The following is a 19,256-nucleotide window of genomic DNA, read 5'->3' on the forward strand; positions in this document are numbered from 1 at the left end:
GGACAGTGGGCTCTGAAGGCCCCAGAGACTCTCCAGTCTGCACCTTCGCCCAGGGGAGGGCCCCTGCTTCAGGAGCCTGGGGGAGGCTCAGTTGGACCCCAGGCTGGAGACTCGCTGAGCCCACTAGCCAGCTTGATCCAGACCAGTGACTCACAGTCATGGGAAGTCTCGTCCCAGGTCATGCGTTACCACCCGTGGTCCCCAGTGGACACCCACGGAGCTCACCGACTCATTGCACACTTGGCCATCCAAGGACCACTGTCATAGGACAACTAATTATAGCCACATCTGCCTGCAGCTGGACAGAGACCAGTGACCTGGAGCTGAAACCCTGGGCTTCATCATTATTCCCTGGGGACCATCTTCTCCAAGCAGGAACATTTAATGTCCACCCCCGTCTAGTGGGAGAAAGGGAAGAAAAGCAGGGCAGATGAGTCAACAAATGGCTCCAGGGGAAGGAGGAGAGCAGGGCAGGAACCACATGCTGGTCGTACAAGAAGCCAAGCCAACACCCTCGTTTCCTCAGCCTGGTGTTGTGGGGCCCCTCAGGGCTCTCCAGCCCAGGCTGTAACGAGAAGCAGGAGGCCGCGCGCGAGGTCCCCATGTGGGAAGCTGAGTCACGCTACAAAAGAGGGGGAGAGCCACACACTGAAATTCAGCCGCTTTCTCAGATTTTTCATGCTGATCCTTTTTGCCAAGAACGTATCAACACTTGGAGTTGTTTTCAAATTAGAGCAGAAATATTGTCTGAGACTCAAAAGGAGCCACGATTGTTCTGTGTCTATGTCTTCCGTTGCTGAAGGGAATCGAAATATTATTTAACTCAGTTCTCCTTTTGGTTAAATTAATGATAAAGAATCATTTTCACATCTTTGGAATCTCGTTGCTCTTAACTGATCAAGACAAAATTATGCTAAAATAATAATAACGAAACAAGGCAGATGAAGTTGTATTGACTGTGAACTTCCTGAAAACAGGGGAGACATCCAGTCATCCTAAGTACATCAGGTGTATTCGTGGACATTCAAAAATGCTGTGCAGATGTAAGCTTTTAAGAAAGTATTGGACTGCAATATTTGACCTGTATTTGGCTCTTGCTTTTGTTGGTGATTTTTTAATTCTATGCATAGTTGTTTGAGGGGTAAATTTTATGAATGTTTCTGGTTTCCAAAGGGCAATTCCTCCCGGCAGCCCCACCAGCCATGAGTGAAGGGCCCCTGGGCCACACATCCTTGGTTTCTGCACACTTAATTCTGCCCCAGCAGCCCTGACTCACATTCTTCTACTCCACACGTTTCTTTAGTGGGGCAGATAATTATTCAGAAGACCCCTGAGGAAGTGAGCTGACAGGAAGAATATGGGACTAGCAATAGCCCCACAGAAGTATTTGACATTTTGCACAGCATAGGGAATGTGGAAAGGAATTTGAAAGATAAGCTCTTTCCACTTGGCAGATCTCCACATGTCCCTGTTTTGTGGGATGTGAAACACAGAAGTCGTAAAGCAGCATGGCAAAGACCTATCTTCCATCTGAGCAGGGGAACCATCAGAAAGGAGGACTTCATCCTGTTCTGCTCCTTCCTGGCGTGCCTTGGTCCAGTGGGCAGGCCACGGTGAGCAGACTGCTGGGAGGACACCTCACCCACAGCAGCTCTCAGCTGCCCAGTGTCGAGGCTCTCTGCAGCCCCAGCAGGGAGCCCGCCATCTGTCCTGCCGTGAGAGCTGGCCTCGGTGTGGAGAAGGGCTTCTCGGATTCCAGCACCTGGAGGAGGCTGGCCCATCCCTCCACTTCCCCCTCTGGCAGGAGCACCGTGTATCGTAAAGTCCTAGTGTATTTTAGGACTTAACATCCTCTGTAATATTGACTCTGGGGGTTCTGCTTGCTGGAACTCTTGATGGGCTCCTAAAGGGAAATTTCAGTAGTATTAATTGTTTTAACCCATCCTGAAAAGATGCAGAGATGCTTAGAGGATCCAGAGATATTTGGTCTAGGGATTTCTTTGTAGTACTTTTGCAGTCCTTCTGGGCCGTGTTTTCTGTTTTTTTTTTTTTTTTTTTTTTTTTTTTTTAATGCTGCTCTCTGCTCTTGAGGTGGGGTGTGCAGATCTCCCAGGCTGTGCTGGGGACTGGGCGGCTTTTGGGTTGTAGGGACTCCTGGGAAGAGGCTGAAGGACTCACTCCCAGGTTTGACTTGGTTTTTGCTCAGCTTCTCTGTGGTTTCAGGAGTAAATGACCAGGGCCTTCCAGGTGCTCCTCCCATACCTCTGGGTCCCCTACTTACTGTTACCCATGGCAGTCACCTTCTGTGAGGGACCAAGACCTGCAGCGTGCTCGCCCTTCGAGATCTTGGGGCCACATTCCTCAGCTTCCAAGCAGGGCTGCCGTCATGGCCAACTTCCGCTGTGTGACCTCGGGGGTTAAGTGTGTCTCGTGGGAAGAAAGCCCAGGACCTGGAGCTAATCTGCTTGACCCGAGGACACCCAAGGGGAAGTGCAGGGAAAGGGACAGGCACTTCACAGAATGTACCAGCTCTTCCCGTTCTATCTGAAACAGATGGGATGGAGCTCATCGATGGCCCAATGTGTCCCGGCCAGGGGGGGAGGGGACAGGCCTCATTAACGCCCTGGATCTGGAGCCAGCCGTTTGCCGTTGGGGCCCACAGGCTGCACAAATCCTTTGATTTTGCCGAGAGGCCCAGATGTAAAGTGAAATTCCCCAGGAAATCAAGACATTGTGACGAACCTTAAAGAAGTGAGGTCCCCTATGAAGCTGTGACTCTGAGTTGCTAGTAGAGGCACGCAGAGCAGTGTACAGCAGCCAGATAAGATGTCCACTTAGAGCTTTTATTTTAACCAGCTTTTCCAAAAGCATGCATTATAGCTGCTTATAAAGGGACACACAGCACACGAGTTGTATTCTTTTTTTAATTTTTTTTTGTAGTAGTATATGGAAGAATGCCTATATTGTATTTGTTTATTTCTATGTGGTGCTGAGGATCGAACCCAGTGCCTCATACATGCTAGACAGCACTCTGCCACTGAGCTACAGCCCCAGCTCATGAGTTATATTCTTATTAGTAGTGGGCCCTTGAATCACAGCTGGGATACCCCTAGATGTCAGGGTGAAATTCAGCAAGCTCTATTATAAAATAGAAATTGTAAAGGATCAGAATAGTGATATTTTGAAAGAAATTTTATTCAGCAAAGTAAACATGCAATTATGATTTTTGTTTGTTATTCTGAAAATTAATTGATCTTATTAAAGCCATTGACGTGAGATGCCAGCCCCACCAAAATGTGATACAAACAATCATGGCCTTAGAAACATCTCTTTTTTTTTTCTGAAAAGATGACTGTACTTTAGATATTCTAAGAATTATCAATTCTTTGGAATTGCCTCCTAAAGACAAAATTGGTAATAAAATTTCCTATGTGAATAAAGAAGTTAAGAATTTCCCATGTGAATAAAGCTACAGATACATCTGGTCCGCCATTTAAAACAATCCATGTGTGATATACAGTGCAAGCTGGTGTGGGGGGGAACCACTCTCGTCCTTTCTCCTCTCGGATTCCTGAGTTTCTGTGACCTGCAGTGTTGTCCAGGCCAGCACTGCCTGCATGTCACCCGCACAGGCCACTGTAACAGAAGCCCAAGAAGCAGTTTGACCCCAGCATGGCCACTGTGGCCCAGAGTCCCTGCAATTAAGGAGTCCACTGACAGCTTATGGGAATAATCCCAGCAAGTTCATTTTCATAACCTCCTTCAAATTGAATAGAGATAAGCTTCTGAGATTTTATCAACATTTCAGAAGAGAAAACCCCAGAATTGCCACATAGCCATTTTTAGCTTTAGTACTCCGATTCTCTGCAAGTTCCATGTTTCAAAGAAACTACCATTGACTTAGGAGTAGAAACCTCATATCACTTTGAGCTGTTATTGAGTTTCTGCCAACTACATGTGGGTAACTGGAGGGCCCTTCCTAAACAGAGTCTGCAGATAACTGAGTTCAGATAATTGGTTGATTTCTCCCACTTGGTCTGTAGGAATGGAATGAAGTTTAGCAGAATTGAAGGAGCAGAGATGTGTTTCTGAACCTGCTGCAGGGCAGAAACGCTGTGGCGGGGGGCCCACAGTCCTGGAGAGGAGGCTGGCTGGGACCCGGGTGGCCTGGGGCTCTGGGAACCCGAGTGATCTGGGGTTGCCTTACTTTCTGGGCTTTTCTGGTCTGAATGCTAACCAGGTTATTAACTGCTTATTAACTTATGATTTACCTGGTTACCTACCAGGCAGCTCCCGCCCCAGCTCGGGGGTGCCCCAAGGGCTCAGGTGGATTGGGGAGTCATGTGAGAACCTGTGGAGAGCCTCCAGCACAGGCACAGTCACCATGCCATGGGGACTAGGGGGTGAGAGATGGTGGCAGCTGAGCCAGGCTATTAAAGTCCCCCAGCATTCGTCTGTGCTTTTTGGATGAACCTCCTGCAGCACAGGTTGAAGATTTTGGCCTTGACTCTGAACCACCCTGAGTGCTCACTAGGACCCAGATGAAGCAGCCAAACTGCGCATGTGCAGTGGTCAGAATGTCAGAGGCTCTGAGAGAGTATCCTAGAGCTTGGCTGATAGTGAGTCAGAGGAGGAAGCAGATCCCTGATCTCGGGAGTTTGTTTGGACTGTGGTCAATTGTCCCCATTTCCAAAATATAAAATTAAAAACAACTTACTGTCTTGGAGGCACTTGTTCAGATTTAACTTCATGAAATAAGTATCTCCAGATGTAATTGTTTCATGCAGAATATCTCCATGGCAATGGGCTACACTTGAGGGTATTAAAAATATGATGTCCCGTGGGCACAGTGCTATGAATAGCATTTTATTCTCAAGAAACCATTATCACCTGCAGCAGAATGTGGGCATGAACTTCAGGCATAAAGTGGCCTCTGAGAAAGCTTGTGAACCATGTTGTTCCTGTCACACGCCTTCCTGTTCTCTCCACAATACCTGTATCTACAGGGTTTAAAACTTGGATTCTTTGGGGGAACGTGCAGGCCTGTGGGTGCCGTCGCTCATTGACATGATGGAGGATGAGCTGGGCTCTCATTTCAGCCAGGTTGTACTGAGCCTCCTAAGTCAGTCTGCACACCTGTGAAATGGGGGCAGTAGGACCTGTCTGAAAACTGTTGTTCGGCTTGTTAAATAAGATGCCAGCTGACTGAGGCACCTGGCGGACACTGAATACACGTTAGTTCCCTTCCTCTAAAGGGGTCATGGTGTCTTTGGATTCTTTTCCTTGCATTTTCACCATTGATTTTTATATTAGAAATGAACTATATATTATAAGAACTTTTTCTTGTTGACTGTTCATTAATGAGTATTTAAACTTTAATTGAATTAAAAAACAATTCTTTGGGATTTGGGCTTTAAGATCAGCCTGTTCATTTATTCTCTCTCTTTGTGCAAACACTTTTTTTTTTTGCATTCTTTTATGTCCCTGAGAATTCGAGGGACAGAGCATGGAGTCTACCCTGGGGAGCCCTTGGTCCCCAGTGGCCTTAGGCCTGAGACTCCCATGCCAGAAGCACAGTGGCCTGGCAAATGCCACCATGATCATTTTCGTGGGAATTAAAAAGGACAGCAGTCACAGTGACATCCCGGGGCTTTGATGGGCTGTACCTAGGATTGCGGTTTTGTCTGTTTGGCAAGAGGTGCACCATAGCAGGTGTGTGTTGGCCCATGGAATCACACACACCTGGTGTCCCCCGCGTTGGCAGCAGGCGGGACTTGTCCCATAATGGTGAAGATGCTCAAGGGTGTAAGTTCAAATCTTGGCGTCAATTCAGAATGTTCTCCCACTTACAGATGTTTTCTTTACTTTCAGGGTGGTTGTGATGGCTCTGGCTGCGGAAAATGTGACTGCCATGGAGTGAAGGGACAAAAGGTAAGTCCCCAGACGTTGACAGCACCTCCTCTTGGATTGCCTTCACTGTGGAAACCATTCGAAACTAACACACGTGCTGAACGGCGGGCCTCTCGTGGTAGAGCCTCATGCTGTCTTAGTGATTCCCCAGAGCAACGCAGGGGGAGCGAAACCCTCTGAGCGATATTCTGAATGCTGATATTCTTATAAGCTTTTCTCCAGAGATTGTGATAATTACTGGCAATGATTGCAGAAAAAGGGATTTGGATATCTTTTCTTTTTGATTTTGAAGGAACAGTGTCCTGGCAGGAAATTGTTTGACTCAAGCATCCTTTTTAGAATCGATGGACAAGAACTAAATTTAGGATGTGTCTGAAAAAAGAAAAACATTTCTATTCAATTTGAGGGACTTCTATTTAAATCAGTCTTTTAAAATAATTTTTTCATTCATCACATTCTTGTCCCCATTTATTTACAAAATGGTAAACATTTATTTTTTCCCAAATTATAAAATCATACTATATTTGTGTTTGATCAAGCTCTCTTCTCATTTAAGAAACACCAATCCAGACAAAAACTTTTTGTTGGCCTGAGGGTGGAGTCTGGATTTTACACAAGGGACAGAAGCTGTGTCCTGAAGCTGTGTGAGTCACCCTGGCAACCCTGGGTGGCAGTGAGGAGGTGGAGCCCACTGTGGCAGTGCAGCACAGCCTGGGGCCTGCAGGGGGCAGTGTGCTCCTTGGACCACTTCCTGTCTTCAGAGCAAGAAGGTGTGTCTGGGCCAGCAGGTCCCTCCTCCTCTCCCTGAAGGGCATGCCTCAAGTTTTATGGGGTCTCAGACCACCTGCGAAATGCCCAGTTCTACCGTATAGGAAATTGTTTAATTTTTTTCCCCAGCTATTTGCTGATGTACTGACATTAGTATTTTTATAACCACACTGCCTGGTGGTGGTGCTCTCTTGCCAGGGCCGTCTCTGAATTCAGAGGTGTGGGAAATAGCTTGGCACCGTCCACCCGCATGCTCTGCTCAGGCTCTTACTGGGATTTTCTCTGGCTAGTTGAAGGTGCATTTTCAAGAGTTATAGACAGTGGAGGCCTGTACTTCCCATACCACAAGACTTAAGAAAAGTCCAACTTGAATCATACACAGGAGCACACAGACTAACAAAGACATCCTTAAAACCACAAGAAAATAGAACTTTTCAATGCAATAGGTGGGAAATTTAGGCTCATGTGAGCACTTCCTGTTTCCCTTGTGTCCTTAAAGCCGGGTCTGGAGAGGCGGTGAGTGTCTCACTCTGCATGGGGGCAGTCCATCACCTGCTGGCCTGGTTCCCTGCTTCCTCCAGCGGCCCGGTAGTGCCCGTAAGACTCTCCTACTGTGTACATACCTATAAACTGATTTGTAGTCCAATCCATTTGACCCTGAAGCCTGTCCATCCAAATATACCAAGGACGACTTGTTGGGGTACAGCTTTCTCAGCAGTTTTGGCTGCTGTCCTCCCAGCCTGGTGACCGACACAGAGCACGTCCACACAGAGCTGGCCACAGGCTGCAGAGGAGGCTGGGCACAGTGGGCCACCAGGGGGTCTTGAGGGCCTGCTCCAAGAAGAAGCAGGTCCCCTGCATTTCATTTCCATGTTGCTGACCTACAGCGGGGGGACCCTCTCTGAGGCCAGGCCTGTGCTGATGGCATGCAGAGGCCCTGCGGGGCTGCGTCCTGGGCCGGGAAGGCCGAGGAGGCGTGTGCTGCCTGCTTTCTTGTGATGAGGTTTCATGCTGGCCTCCTAGTGAGACCAGCGAGAGCCTTGGAATTGGGAAAGCCCAGCGCTTCCTCTAAGGCCCATGGAAGGTGTGGCATTCTGCCCCGCCCCGCCGAACCCAGCACTCTCTTCTCCACCTCCCACTCTGGTTTTATTGGATTATTCAATAAAGAACACTTGAAACACTGGCGACCTACAGGTTCGGCCGTGTGGCATCTGCGTGCTGGAGACTGGAATTACCGAGTGGACCCTGAAGCCTCCCGGAGGCACTTACAGTCGCCAGGTGACTCTGCTATATGATCTCAGCAAAACCCTGGTGCAGACAGTTCAGTCCTGTGGTTCACCAGCACCGAGAGCGCACAGAGGCCTTCCTCCCTCTGACCCAGGGGATTTTGAACTTCCACTAACTGTCTCCATGGCCTGGTCGAACCATTGCTGTGGAGATGCGAGGCGCCTGGTACTCTCCTGAGCTTCAGTTACAGACGGGTTCCATTTCTGTTATCCTGACGTCACTGCCAAAGGCACCTGCCCCAGTGGGCAGCACGAGCAGCTGGTCCCCTCAGCTCCGTGGCCTTCCCGCCATCCTCAGAGCGTCGGAGTCCTGCGCTCTGGTCCCGTGATGGGGTGTAGCAGGAGGCCTGCGAATCGGTGCTTGGTTGGGTCCTCAGTGCTCGTGGGGTCTGCTGATATTCTCCAGAGTCTGCAGATTCAACTCATTTTGATTTGTTTTAAAAAATAGGATCGGGGAGATAGGTAGCTGAGGCAGAGTTGGAGTCACCTATCGGGAGAGTGTTGCAGCCTGGGAAACGCGGAAATCATGGTTTCTGAGGCTGCTTTCTCGTACCCCTCTGAGGAACATCTTAACAGTGTTACTGACCACCCGGCAGACCCTGCCCGGGAACTGCCACCTCTTTTGGGGTTAATTTCTGCTCTCCATGGAGATGGCGTTGATGGACAGGAGCCTCAGGCTCCTGAGGGGCTGTGAACAGACGGGATGTGGCATCAGGGCTGACTGTGATCTGCTTGTTATCGAGTCATCAATCCCACGTGAGGCGTCTGTCCTGAGTGCAGCAGTCAGACTCCTCAGGCTTCTCCGGACTTCAGAGGCTCAACTGTCTCTTCCCACTGGCCCTCAAGGCCCCGCAGGCTTTCAGATGTTTTCTGTTAGGTAATTAGTGTGGCCTCGCACACAATGGCCTTGTGTCCCCAGAGGGACCACTGTCTACCTAAACTGAGAGGGCTCTGGATGCTTGCCCACTCAGAAATGGCCATGGTGAGCCCTTCTTTTGCTGCTAACCTGACTTTCTCAGCTATTGAAGATGGTAGGGAAGGCAGCCCCTTCGCAGGAGTTACGCTGTGTGCTTGGGAGTTAAACATGGGTATGTTGCTGGAGTAGAGCTTGTGCAAGAAGTCTTGTGTACCCCTGTCTAAGACCACCACTATCTTCCACAACCCTGGAGGGCTCAATCAGGGGACTTAAACGAGGGCAAGACACGCTCATGAAATGAACCATAAGTTGAGAGGAAGTATCAAATTCCAGGAGAAGCAATTGAGAAAAAAATGCTCTGCTTGTTCTGAGGAAGGAGTGGTTCCATCGAAGAAAGGGACAGCTGGAATCAGAACTCAGGGGGACAGCAGCAGAAACCAGGCCATGGGATAGAGATGAGGCTCAGTGGTAGAAAACATTTGCCTAGCATGCGTAAGACCCTGGTTTGATCTCCAGCTCTGCAAAAGCAAAACAAAGTAATACCTAAATCTTTAAGGGGAGGGCATTTTGACTGTGTCAAGACATGCAGAGATAGCCCTGCCGTGAGGAGTGGTGTCCTCATCCCTGCTGCCCATGGGAACCTCTGGCATGTACTCTGTCCTGTAGGAAATTTGAGGCTCTAGGTTAAAGTTGGTGACCTCAGTACTTACTGGGCATGTCTCCTTGACCTACCCAGCAAGCAGCAAGCATGGCAGCATTGCTTATGTGTTCTGGACACAAGTCCAAGGTCACTGCCGTCAGTTGCTCCTCAGCCTCTCCCACATCCAGGAAGGTCATGGTCCTCTTGCTCTTCTCAGGTCATGGGTCTATGGTGGGTTTGCCCTGTCCGTCTTTGCAAATAGATTCACATCCACATGTGTTTCTCCGTGGTCCCTTTAGGCAGTTTTAGAGGCACAAGGCAAGCATTTCTAGGTCTTGCTGCTAGGGACCTGCCAAAATAGGAAAAAACACCTAGAAGGGGAAGCCGTGGCTCTCACCTCATCCAGGTACAAGGGGCGGGGTTTCCCATCTCTGGGATTCTGTGTGCGGCTCCAGAGGTGCGCAATGCCCCCGGGGATGGGAGACGTTCCTTGCTATCCTAACACAGCCAATGTCCTAGCACATCACGCACCACGTCATGGTCATTTCTGTGCTGTAGTGAAGTGATCGCACAACACCTCCAAGTCCAACAGGGCTTTGAAGGTAAAGGATCTTGCTTCTCCTGAGATGAGATCATAGACACAGGGTGTTTCCTCAGTTAACATTAACTCTTCCTTTTTGAGACAGGGACGAGGGTATCGGTATTTTTAGAAAAAAATCAGTAGTTTTCAATTTATAAATATTTTTTATCGATCTTTCTTTTAATTTATACATAGTTAATAGTAGGTATAATTTTAGCTATGATTTTACTATGAAATAAGAATACAGTGCTTTGTAGTTATACTTTATAGACAGGTGATTCTCTTTATTATTATTTTTATCTGTGTAGAATAGATTTGGATCATGAAAGATCAGTAAAGAAGATTATCTTTCTGTTTTTCAGTAGAATATTATAGTTTTTTCTCATAAGTTAACTATATTAAGCATGTGGTTTTAAATGCTGAAGGTATCCTGTTTTTTCCTAGATATTAAATTCTTTTCACTAGAAAATGAGAGTATACCTGTGTAGACTCTTTGAAACTTTAGGTAAGTTGACTGATTTGGACGAGTAACAATAAAAATTGTTATTACAAAAATTTATTTAATAAACTCTTACTGTGTGAGAGGCACTGCATCTGAATTGAATCCACAGTTTCAAATTCTATTGCATTTCAAAAGAAATTCTATCTTCTCACTTTCATGGTGTAAAATATATAAAATCAAAGTACACTAAAAGTACAACCGTGTAAATATCCAGAGGCATTTTCAACCCCAGGATTTGCTGAGTCAGTGCCTCAGCATGTCTGGAATCGCCCCTGGTGTTCTGAGGCCAGTGGAGGGTTTTCATGCTCCTAAGGATTTGAATATTCCTGAGAGGCAACAGTGTGCAGTTCAGCCTTTGCCCAGATGTGGTCCTCAGGCCATCTTTGGGATGTCCACAGCTGTCCTTTGGGATGGAAATGGAAGAGGGTTCCCAGGACGGGAGTTTGGGAAGGCAAGTTACCATGAAATGGGCACTTGTCCTTTGCTCTAGGATGTCACATACCTTTCATAAGTGCTGGCACTCCCCATACTCGGTGGACAACAGGCCCCTTCTGCCTCCAAGCCAGGAGCAGCTGTTAGGAAAGAAGGGTTGCTGGAAGCAGCCTCAACCATGGCGTGGGCTCCCGGCCAGCCGGGGACCGCACTGCATCAGTTGCTCCCACTGAGCTGCCCTGACCCTAGAAAATCGACGCATCCTAGACAGGCACATGTACCCACACTTGAGCACTAGTGGGACTTCTAGAGCTGTGAGCATCATGGGTGTGAAGTGCGCTTGCTGTCCAGCTGTGGTCACCAAGACCCAGCCACTGACCCCCAGCTGAGACGGGAGGACCTCCAGAACCTGCTCCAGTGTGACAGACACCCCCAGGTCCTGGGCTGGGACGGGTGGAGGACTCGAGTCTTGGGAGGTAGGGTTTGTAGCTTTTGGATGCTTTTGGTGGAGGAAACACGAGCTGGGCTCGCTTGGGAGGTCTGTCTGGAATCTCAGTCCGTTCTCGCCAACACTGTGGTTTTATCATCACTCCCAGAGTCATTATCCCTTAAAACCCGAGGGAGACCAGCTCTCCTTGTGGCAGTGTCCTGACTTCTCCAACACCTCTAGACAGAGGTGTTGCTAACTGCTTTTCCTGATGTGTTGGTCACAATGCCTGAGAAAAACAGCTTGGGAAAGATCTATTTTGGCTGGCTCCAAAGCAGAAAGATCATGGCAGAATGGCACGGGGGAGGAAGGCCACTCAGCCCATGGCGGCCATACAGAGAAGAGAGAGGAAGGGCCAGGGACAAGACCAGTCTCAAGGCACACTCCCAAGGACCCACTCCTTCAGCTAGATGCCACTCTTACAGTTTCTAACACCTCCAAATAGTTCATTCAGATTTTGAGTCCCTTAGTGAGTTGATTAACCCACTGATGAGGCCAGAGGCCTCAGGATCCGGTCACCCCCCAGTCCTCACCTCTGCACACTGTGCACCGGGGACTGAGTCTTTAACACAGAGCCTTTGGGAGACTTTCCAGATCTAAACCACAACATGCATATATTTACACGTGTTTTCCGCACTCCTTTCCCCGCCAGCTTTCCTTGGCCCAGGTCACGTTGCAGGGGACGCTGTGTGAAATGCCAGGCTGTTCACGGTGTGTATTGGGTTCCCTGCCTCCAGCCTCTGACTCCACTTGGGGGCCAGGCCTGTTTGTCCGCGGGCTGGGGGAGCACCCTGCCCCTCCCGTGCTTGGCTCTCTTGAATGGTGGATGCACACTCTTCCTTTTCCATGTCTGTCGGGCGTCTTGTCATGCCAAGATTTTTTCCAGATGTCCCCTATTTCCTATTTCCACATATTGCACATGAATCATCCTCTGGCAGAGTAATCGTGAGAATCAGTGTGGGTTCCCACATTCACCCACTAGGGTCTTTTTGTCTTGTAGTCCTTTGAAAATGAGGAATTTAAAAAAATGTGGCTCAATCTGAAGGTCACCTGTTGTGTATCAGAGGGAGGCTGCTCAGATGGACCCATGGGAAGCGGGTGTCTCAGTCCACACACGGAGTCTGTCCTGTCTCCTGCTGGTGACGGCCATCCCTGAGGTGCTCTCGGGCCCTGGAGGGACCCTGTTGGAAGCTCCTCCTTCTTTCTCTCCATGGTAGTACAGTCCCCCTTTCCCATGTGCTTCCGAGACCAGTGAAGACTCTCCACTCGCCGCAGCTGCTTGGCACTCGCCTTAGGTGGGCAGTCAGAAGGGGTGAGCTGACTTTGCCCAGAGTTCAGGAGCAGTGGGAACCTCAGTCCCTTGAATGGAGTATGGTGTCCAGGGATGTAAACCCAGACGCTCCGTGTGGGGTCATGCTGTCATCAGCGATGCCAGGCACGGGCAGTTCTCGTCCTGGCTACTTATGGAAAAATTAGTTTTTGTAAATGTGATCCCGACCAAATATTGGCTGGCAGGAAGATGGCTTTCTTTTAAAAGAAACAAAACGAGACTGTGTGTTTTAACTCAAGATCAAAGACTTGACATAAAACAGACCCTGACAAACAAGAACTGTGCAATTGGATTTTCCTCCTGGTTGTGGGCTGGCGATCATGAGCATCCAGTCTGTTTCTAGACAGCACGTAAGGCCGCTAGATAATGAGAACTGCACCCTCAAAAATGATGTGAGCAGAGCCCTCGTCCTTGTGAAGCGGCGGAGCACAATGAGCAATTAAACAAAGGAAGAATTAGTCAGAGTTAATGAGCAAGCCAGATGGCATGGGAAGTGGTGCCCCTTTGTTGTATTTTCCCCTTTGGCAAATCCATTAAGATGTCAGAGGTGGACTCGATCCCCACGTCCCTCACAGCTCAGCCTGCTTCCTTGGTTAGTCACACAGCTTTATGACACGGGGAGGCCGACACAGCCCCAGATGCCATCAACTCTAGATTTCTTCACACGAGAGTCCAGAATGAGAGGCTAAAGACATTTTTTGGCTGATTTCTAAAACTTTAATGAAATGATTCCTGTCCAAAGCCCCTCCTCAGGCTTTTCCCTTGAGACTCTTAGATTTTGCTGACCCTCCTGCTTGCAGATCCATCTGTGACTAGATGAAGAATGCCTTGGGAAACAAGATAGGTGGGACCTTCTTACACATACCTCATGTCCCATGGATGCCTGCTGGGTCCAGCAGTTGGTCCACCGCCCTCATGCGATGTGAATTCTGAGGTCGGGATTTTCTGGCTGCAGGCAGATAACCCTGTAGTTTAACAGGTCTTCACCTGCACGTTTTGCAAAGGAATTAGATCTGCCCACTGTAGTGAGCCATTGGAGCTGGAAGGACACGCTGGGCCCGGCAACCCTGTGCCCCTCAGTTCCTGGGTGGGTGTCCTGAGCCCCTCTGGGTGCTGTTGGGCTTTGGCAGTGGTGAGTGAGACAGGGGCACTGCCTGACTTTGTGGTGGAAGGGTCCCTCACACACTGAGCCAGTAACAGTACAGGACACCCCATGCGGAGCACCCTGCTAAGGCCTGAGGAGGGAGGAGGAGGGCCCTGAGAGGTCCCTGGGAAGGAGGCTGATCTGGGCGGAGGCCAGGGGAGGACCCAGGTGCTCAGTAGCAGCCCCTGAGATGCAGAGGCAGCTCAGGCTCAGCCGTGGGAGCTGCCTCCAGACTTGTTTCCCTGTTTTCCATCAGGTTTGCCCTGCGGGAGGGGATTTGAACTTGTAGGGAAACGGCCACAGCCCTCATCCATAGCACTCAGCCCCACACCTCTTCTCACACTTTGGAGACCCCAAACACTAAAGGGCATGTTTTCATGCTTGTGGAGGTATCCTGTCACCCTGTGTCACCTCTCTCCTCTCCCAGTGGATGAGGTGAGTGGACCCGGGTGAGTCTTGTTCCCAGGCTCTGGTGTCCTGTCCAAGTGGGCCGGGTGGGGTTCTTCACAGGGACCTTTGGACACAGCACTGTTGCTGCTGGCTGGTGGTCATGAGTCACCGGGGCTGGTGTGGGTGGCGTGTTTGGCTCTGCTGCTCCTGATAAGGACGCGGAGCCCCCAGAGGTTTGGTGTCTTGCTTTGAGTCCAGGCAGAGGCGCTTGGTGGAGAGGAGCTCAGCCCCCGTTCCTGGACCACACACAGAGCTGGGAACAGGCGCGACCCCTCCGTCTGGGGCCCAGGGCGTCCTTCCTCCCAGTCAGCCTCCTCCCTGATGTGGGACGCTCGATTCTTCAGAGACAGTGGCGCGACGGCTGATTGAAGTGTCCTGCCTGCCAGGGCAGAAGTAATGTGCCACGGGGGGCAGCCAGCCAGCTGACCATGGCCTTCTGGTCCGGCTCGCACGAGGGGAGCCGCGCCTTCTCCTGGACGGACCTCGGGGGGTCGCCTGTCTCTGCTTGAGGACCCCGTCCTTTAGGCCCTGCTGCGTGCAGCCCCCGAGGACAGCCACTGAGGCCGGAGAGCCCAGATTTGAAGCCACTGTGCCGCGATGTTGACGTGAGGGGCAGCTTGCTTCGCCTCGGGGCGCACACCACCCGTTTCCTCCGCCTGGTCGTCTTTGTTATAGTTCTGCTCCCCGTTCCTCCCGCCACGCGCTCCTATCCCTCCCCTGACTCACCTGCCTCCTCCCTCCGCGCTGGGGCACACGCACCCTGTCTCCTTTCCAGTGCCTCCTGGTGCACCTCGCGGGACCCCCATCCCTGGGACTGCCTGCCTGCCTCCTTTCTTCTCTGTCCCAGGTGTGTGCAGGGACCCCCGCCCCCAGCACACACAGTCAGCGACACACGACTCACGAGCACACACACACACAGACAGTCTTCAGGAGCCCCCGCTCCTGCCCATGGCCTCCGGGCTCTCCTGCCCACCTCCTCCAGCTGGGCTTCCCCTTCTCCTGAAAGCAGACTTGCAGGCCGCCGTCCTGGGAACCCGTGCTGCTGTGACGAGTGGGGAGAGCGCAGGAGTGGGAGGGCCACACTGGGTGGTGACCGTGAAGCAGAGCTGCCGGCCAGCTGGAAGACAGGCCCCAGCAGCAGCCTTGCAGGCTGTGTGCCCTGCAGAGCTGGGGGACATCAGAAAGGGGACCCCGGGTGGAGGCTTCACACAGGATGGGGAGTCCTCTCCTCTCGCCTGCTGGTGCTACTGTAGCAGCACACCTTAGGCCAGGTGACTTTTAGAGACCACAGGAGCTCACTGCTCATAGTTGTGGACACCCAGAGCTTGAGGCTGGGAACTGGTGAGGACCTGCCACCTCAAACAGGGCTGTGGAAGGGGCCGAAGCTCTTGGCGGTCTCTTTTCCGAGGGCACTGATCCCGTCACCAAGTCACTCTCACGGCCCCACTTTCTCACGCTGTGCCCTTGTGCCTGCGAGTTTAACACTCAGAGGCAGCACACGGCTTCACACGCGGCTGGAGGACAGCCACCCGCGTACCTGTGATGATGACGAGGTGTGGCGGCTGCATCTGGTGTGTTTGTGATTGGGTGGGAACGTCTCCATCTGAGCATGGCCTAGTCATCTGATGAGTTCTCAGTCTCTAAGAGGAGAAGTCCCCATCTTGAAGGTCCCCCCCCCCCGGGTTGGAACGAGTGCTGCCCTCTGGTTTGGGGTCTTTCCTTTAGTGCTTGCCCAGAACCAGCCTTTGTAGGGCAGAGCCCTGACCACAGCAGGACTCTGGTGCGGACTTCGCGGTGAAGGAGGGCCAGGCCCAGGACGGGCTCTTGCTTTGCAAGTAGACATTTCCCCTGGGTCAAGTACCTTCCCAGTGACATGACCTCGAAACTGGGACCAGGGATCGGAGCACTTAGCCTCTGTGCTTCGTTCCTGGCTTCCCTTCCGGGCTGTGTGTTGAGAAGGAAGGGTTCTCAAGCCCCCGGAGCCATCTGGTTTTCCTCCTCTCTGTCTTAAACCTCATGTGACCCTGAGTAGAAGTGAAGAGGCCAGGGAATTGGGTTTTCCTCACTCTCTTCCATCTGCTGATCCACTCAACTCTCCGCATTTTAGTTCGAAGCCCACTTTATCTGGAGGAGGAGGTGGATGCTGATAATTCGAATAACTATATAGATTCCATCTGACTTCCTTAAACCGTGCTTCTGATGACTGTCCCTAGCCTGGAGATGGCTGGGCAGATATTTCTCTGATCTTGCTCTCAGGTAAGGACAGGACCTGGGGAGGGGGCATGGCTGTTGTCCAGGAGCGGGAAGGCACCGGCCTGCTGGTTTCCTGTCACCTGCTGTAGGAAGTGGCCTTCCTGTCCTCCCTGCCTCCTCCCCAGCCGGGGCCTTTCCTGCACACTCTCTGGGCAAGGTCTTGTCAAAGCTTCCTGCAAGGAGCCCCGTGGATGGCTCATTGAGAACCTCCTCTGTGCATCCTGTGGTGCCTCGGGCTTCCTGAGGGCCGGGTGACATGGCTTTAGATGGAGTTGAAGGATTTTGCCGCAGTGCACTTCCCGTCCTGTGTGGCTTCATTCCTGACCTGGGCACAGTCCCCGAGGCTCCTGCTCCATTGCATGCTTCAGCACCGTTCTGGACAGTGGACGCTGTGCCTCTGGTCCAGGAACGTGTGTCTCTGAGTTTCTGTGCTGTCACCTCGGCCTGGTGCTCCGCGGGTGTCTTCAGGGCTGGACTCTGAGGAGTCAAGCCTGCGGGGTGTGGCTCTGCCCTTGAGGGCACACGGAGGACACTGGGAGGCGCTGGTGCTGGGGCTCTGGTGCTGGTCACCTGCAGAGCAGGTCTCTGACATCACAGACCCTGAGGTGGCCATCTCCGTGCTGTGGCCACGCACTCTGGACCTAACGCAGCCAGTGCCTGTGCGGACTCTGAGGCAGTCATTGGATGGCTGTTTTTCCTCTTCCTTCAGAAAAGACTTCGACTCCTGTGGGGAACTGGGGTGGGCTCCACTGGTTCGGAATTCCTGTGGGGTTTAAGAATGTCCACTGAACTCGCCAGCCTTCATCTGGGAGAGCAGAAGGCCATTCAGGGCCATTCATTCTGGCTAGGGAGCCAGAGAGAACTTGGCTCAGCTACTGTGTCTGAGGCCATAGATCTTAGGGCCGGGGACACTGGCCAGGTGTGGCCTGAGACTCTAAATGCATAGCCAGGCTCTCTCTGTTTCTCTGTTCTGATGCATTTATACTTCACCATCCGCCTTTTAATCACTTTTAAAATTCAGATTCTAATTCTAAATTCAAGTATCAAGGGGAAACGTCCTCTGTATTATGTATCTGCAACTTAATTTTAATGAGAAAGTTGATACCTCATAACTTAGAAACTATAATACATTTTCCTGCTTCTTAGTTCCCAGCCAGAGGACCTAATATTGTAGTTGATTGCCATCAAGTAATTAAGAAAAAAAGAGCAGTAAATCCTACTATAAATTTAATCCTTGAAGTCTATACAAAATAGGTATAGAAAAATCAACACCATGGGAGACTCTAAATTTAAATTTGAACTATTTCTTAATAATTGGGACTTACTTTGGATTTAATTCCTCTCTACATTATTTTTTTTAAATTTTTTTTTTAGTTGTAGATGGACACATTATTTTTATTTATTTATTTTTATATGGTGCTGAAGATTGAACTCAGTGCCTCAAGTATGCAAGGCAAGCGCTCTACCACTGAGCCACAACCCCAGCCCCCCCCATCATCTCTACATTATCTTTTGAAAGCAGGGTTGTGAACAGTCTGCGGCGATGTGCATTTACCCGCAGAGGGAATGCCTTTTTCAAATATTGGAGTAGCTGTTGATTGTGCTAAGTGTGCACCATTGTGCTGTATTGATTGTGCTACTGTATTCCTTTCCTGTCTATATTCAGCTTTAAAATCAAGATATTAACCAGAAAACATAACAGAATCTCAACATGGTGCTTTCCCTGAGTGACTTTGTGCCTCAAGAGAGTCAGTGGTGTTCCCTGAAATTAGGTTAGAAGGGCTTGTTTGAGGCATCAGATTCACGGACCACCACGTTACAGACCCCACCCTGAAGGCTCCAGCTCCACCTGGTCCCCTTGTGGCAGTGGCCAGTCTCCTCGGTGCTACCCTTCCTGAAGTCTCTCTTCTGTTTGAGGTCCTGGCTGTGATTAATGGAGTCCTGAAATCCCTGCCGCATCCCAGGAAATGTCATGAGTGATAAGATGTTTCCAAGTAACTTGCCCGGGAGGGAGGGAAGCCATCTGGGGATTTGGAACATATGCGTACCATCAGCTACTGTGCCCCCCACAAGAGGAGTCCTGGAGGCTTGGAGCTGATAAGCAGATAGTGTGGGCTTACCCAGACCCTGGGAGAGTGAATGGATGTTCTAGGCTTGAGAAGGATTAATTTCAGAAGAGTTCCTTCTGGGAGAAACCACAAAACAGATGTGTAAGATAAAGGGGGGATTTCTTTTTGTTTTTGGAACTGGGAATTGAACCCAGAGGCACTTAACCACTGGGCCACATCCCCATCCCTTTATATTTTTTATTTTTGAGACAGGGTCTCACTAAGTTGCTTAGGGCCTTGCTAAATTGAGGAGGCTGGCTTTGAACTTGCAATCCTCCTGATTCAGCCTCCTGAGCCTCTGGGATTACAGGTGTGTGATTACAGCCACTGTGCCCAGCTTGATTTCTTAAAGCTATCATATTTTTTTAAATACCCAGGAAATTATTTTCCTGTGTCAAATTTAGCCACAGAGACACAGATGAGAAGCACCATGGTCACATGTGGTGGGAG

The 19,256-nt window shown here is 50.4% G+C and overlaps 1 protein-coding gene across 1 annotated transcript in view; it reads left to right on the forward strand.

The window, feature by feature from the left end:
- Col4a1 (collagen type IV alpha 1 chain) overlaps window positions 1-19,256 on the forward strand; it is a 125,434-nt gene that overhangs the window by 43,353 nt on the left and 62,825 nt on the right. The window contains exon 2 of the mRNA XM_026399535.2: window positions 5,872-5,931. Coding sequence (XP_026255320.2) covers window positions 5,872-5,931 — 60 coding nt within the window. The remainder of the gene's footprint in view (window positions 1-5,871; window positions 5,932-19,256) is intronic.

The sequence above is a fragment of the Urocitellus parryii genome, chromosome 2 (assembly GCF_045843805.1).
Source record: "Urocitellus parryii isolate mUroPar1 chromosome 2, mUroPar1.hap1, whole genome shotgun sequence".
NCBI lineage: Eukaryota > Metazoa > Chordata > Mammalia > Rodentia > Sciuridae > Urocitellus > Urocitellus parryii.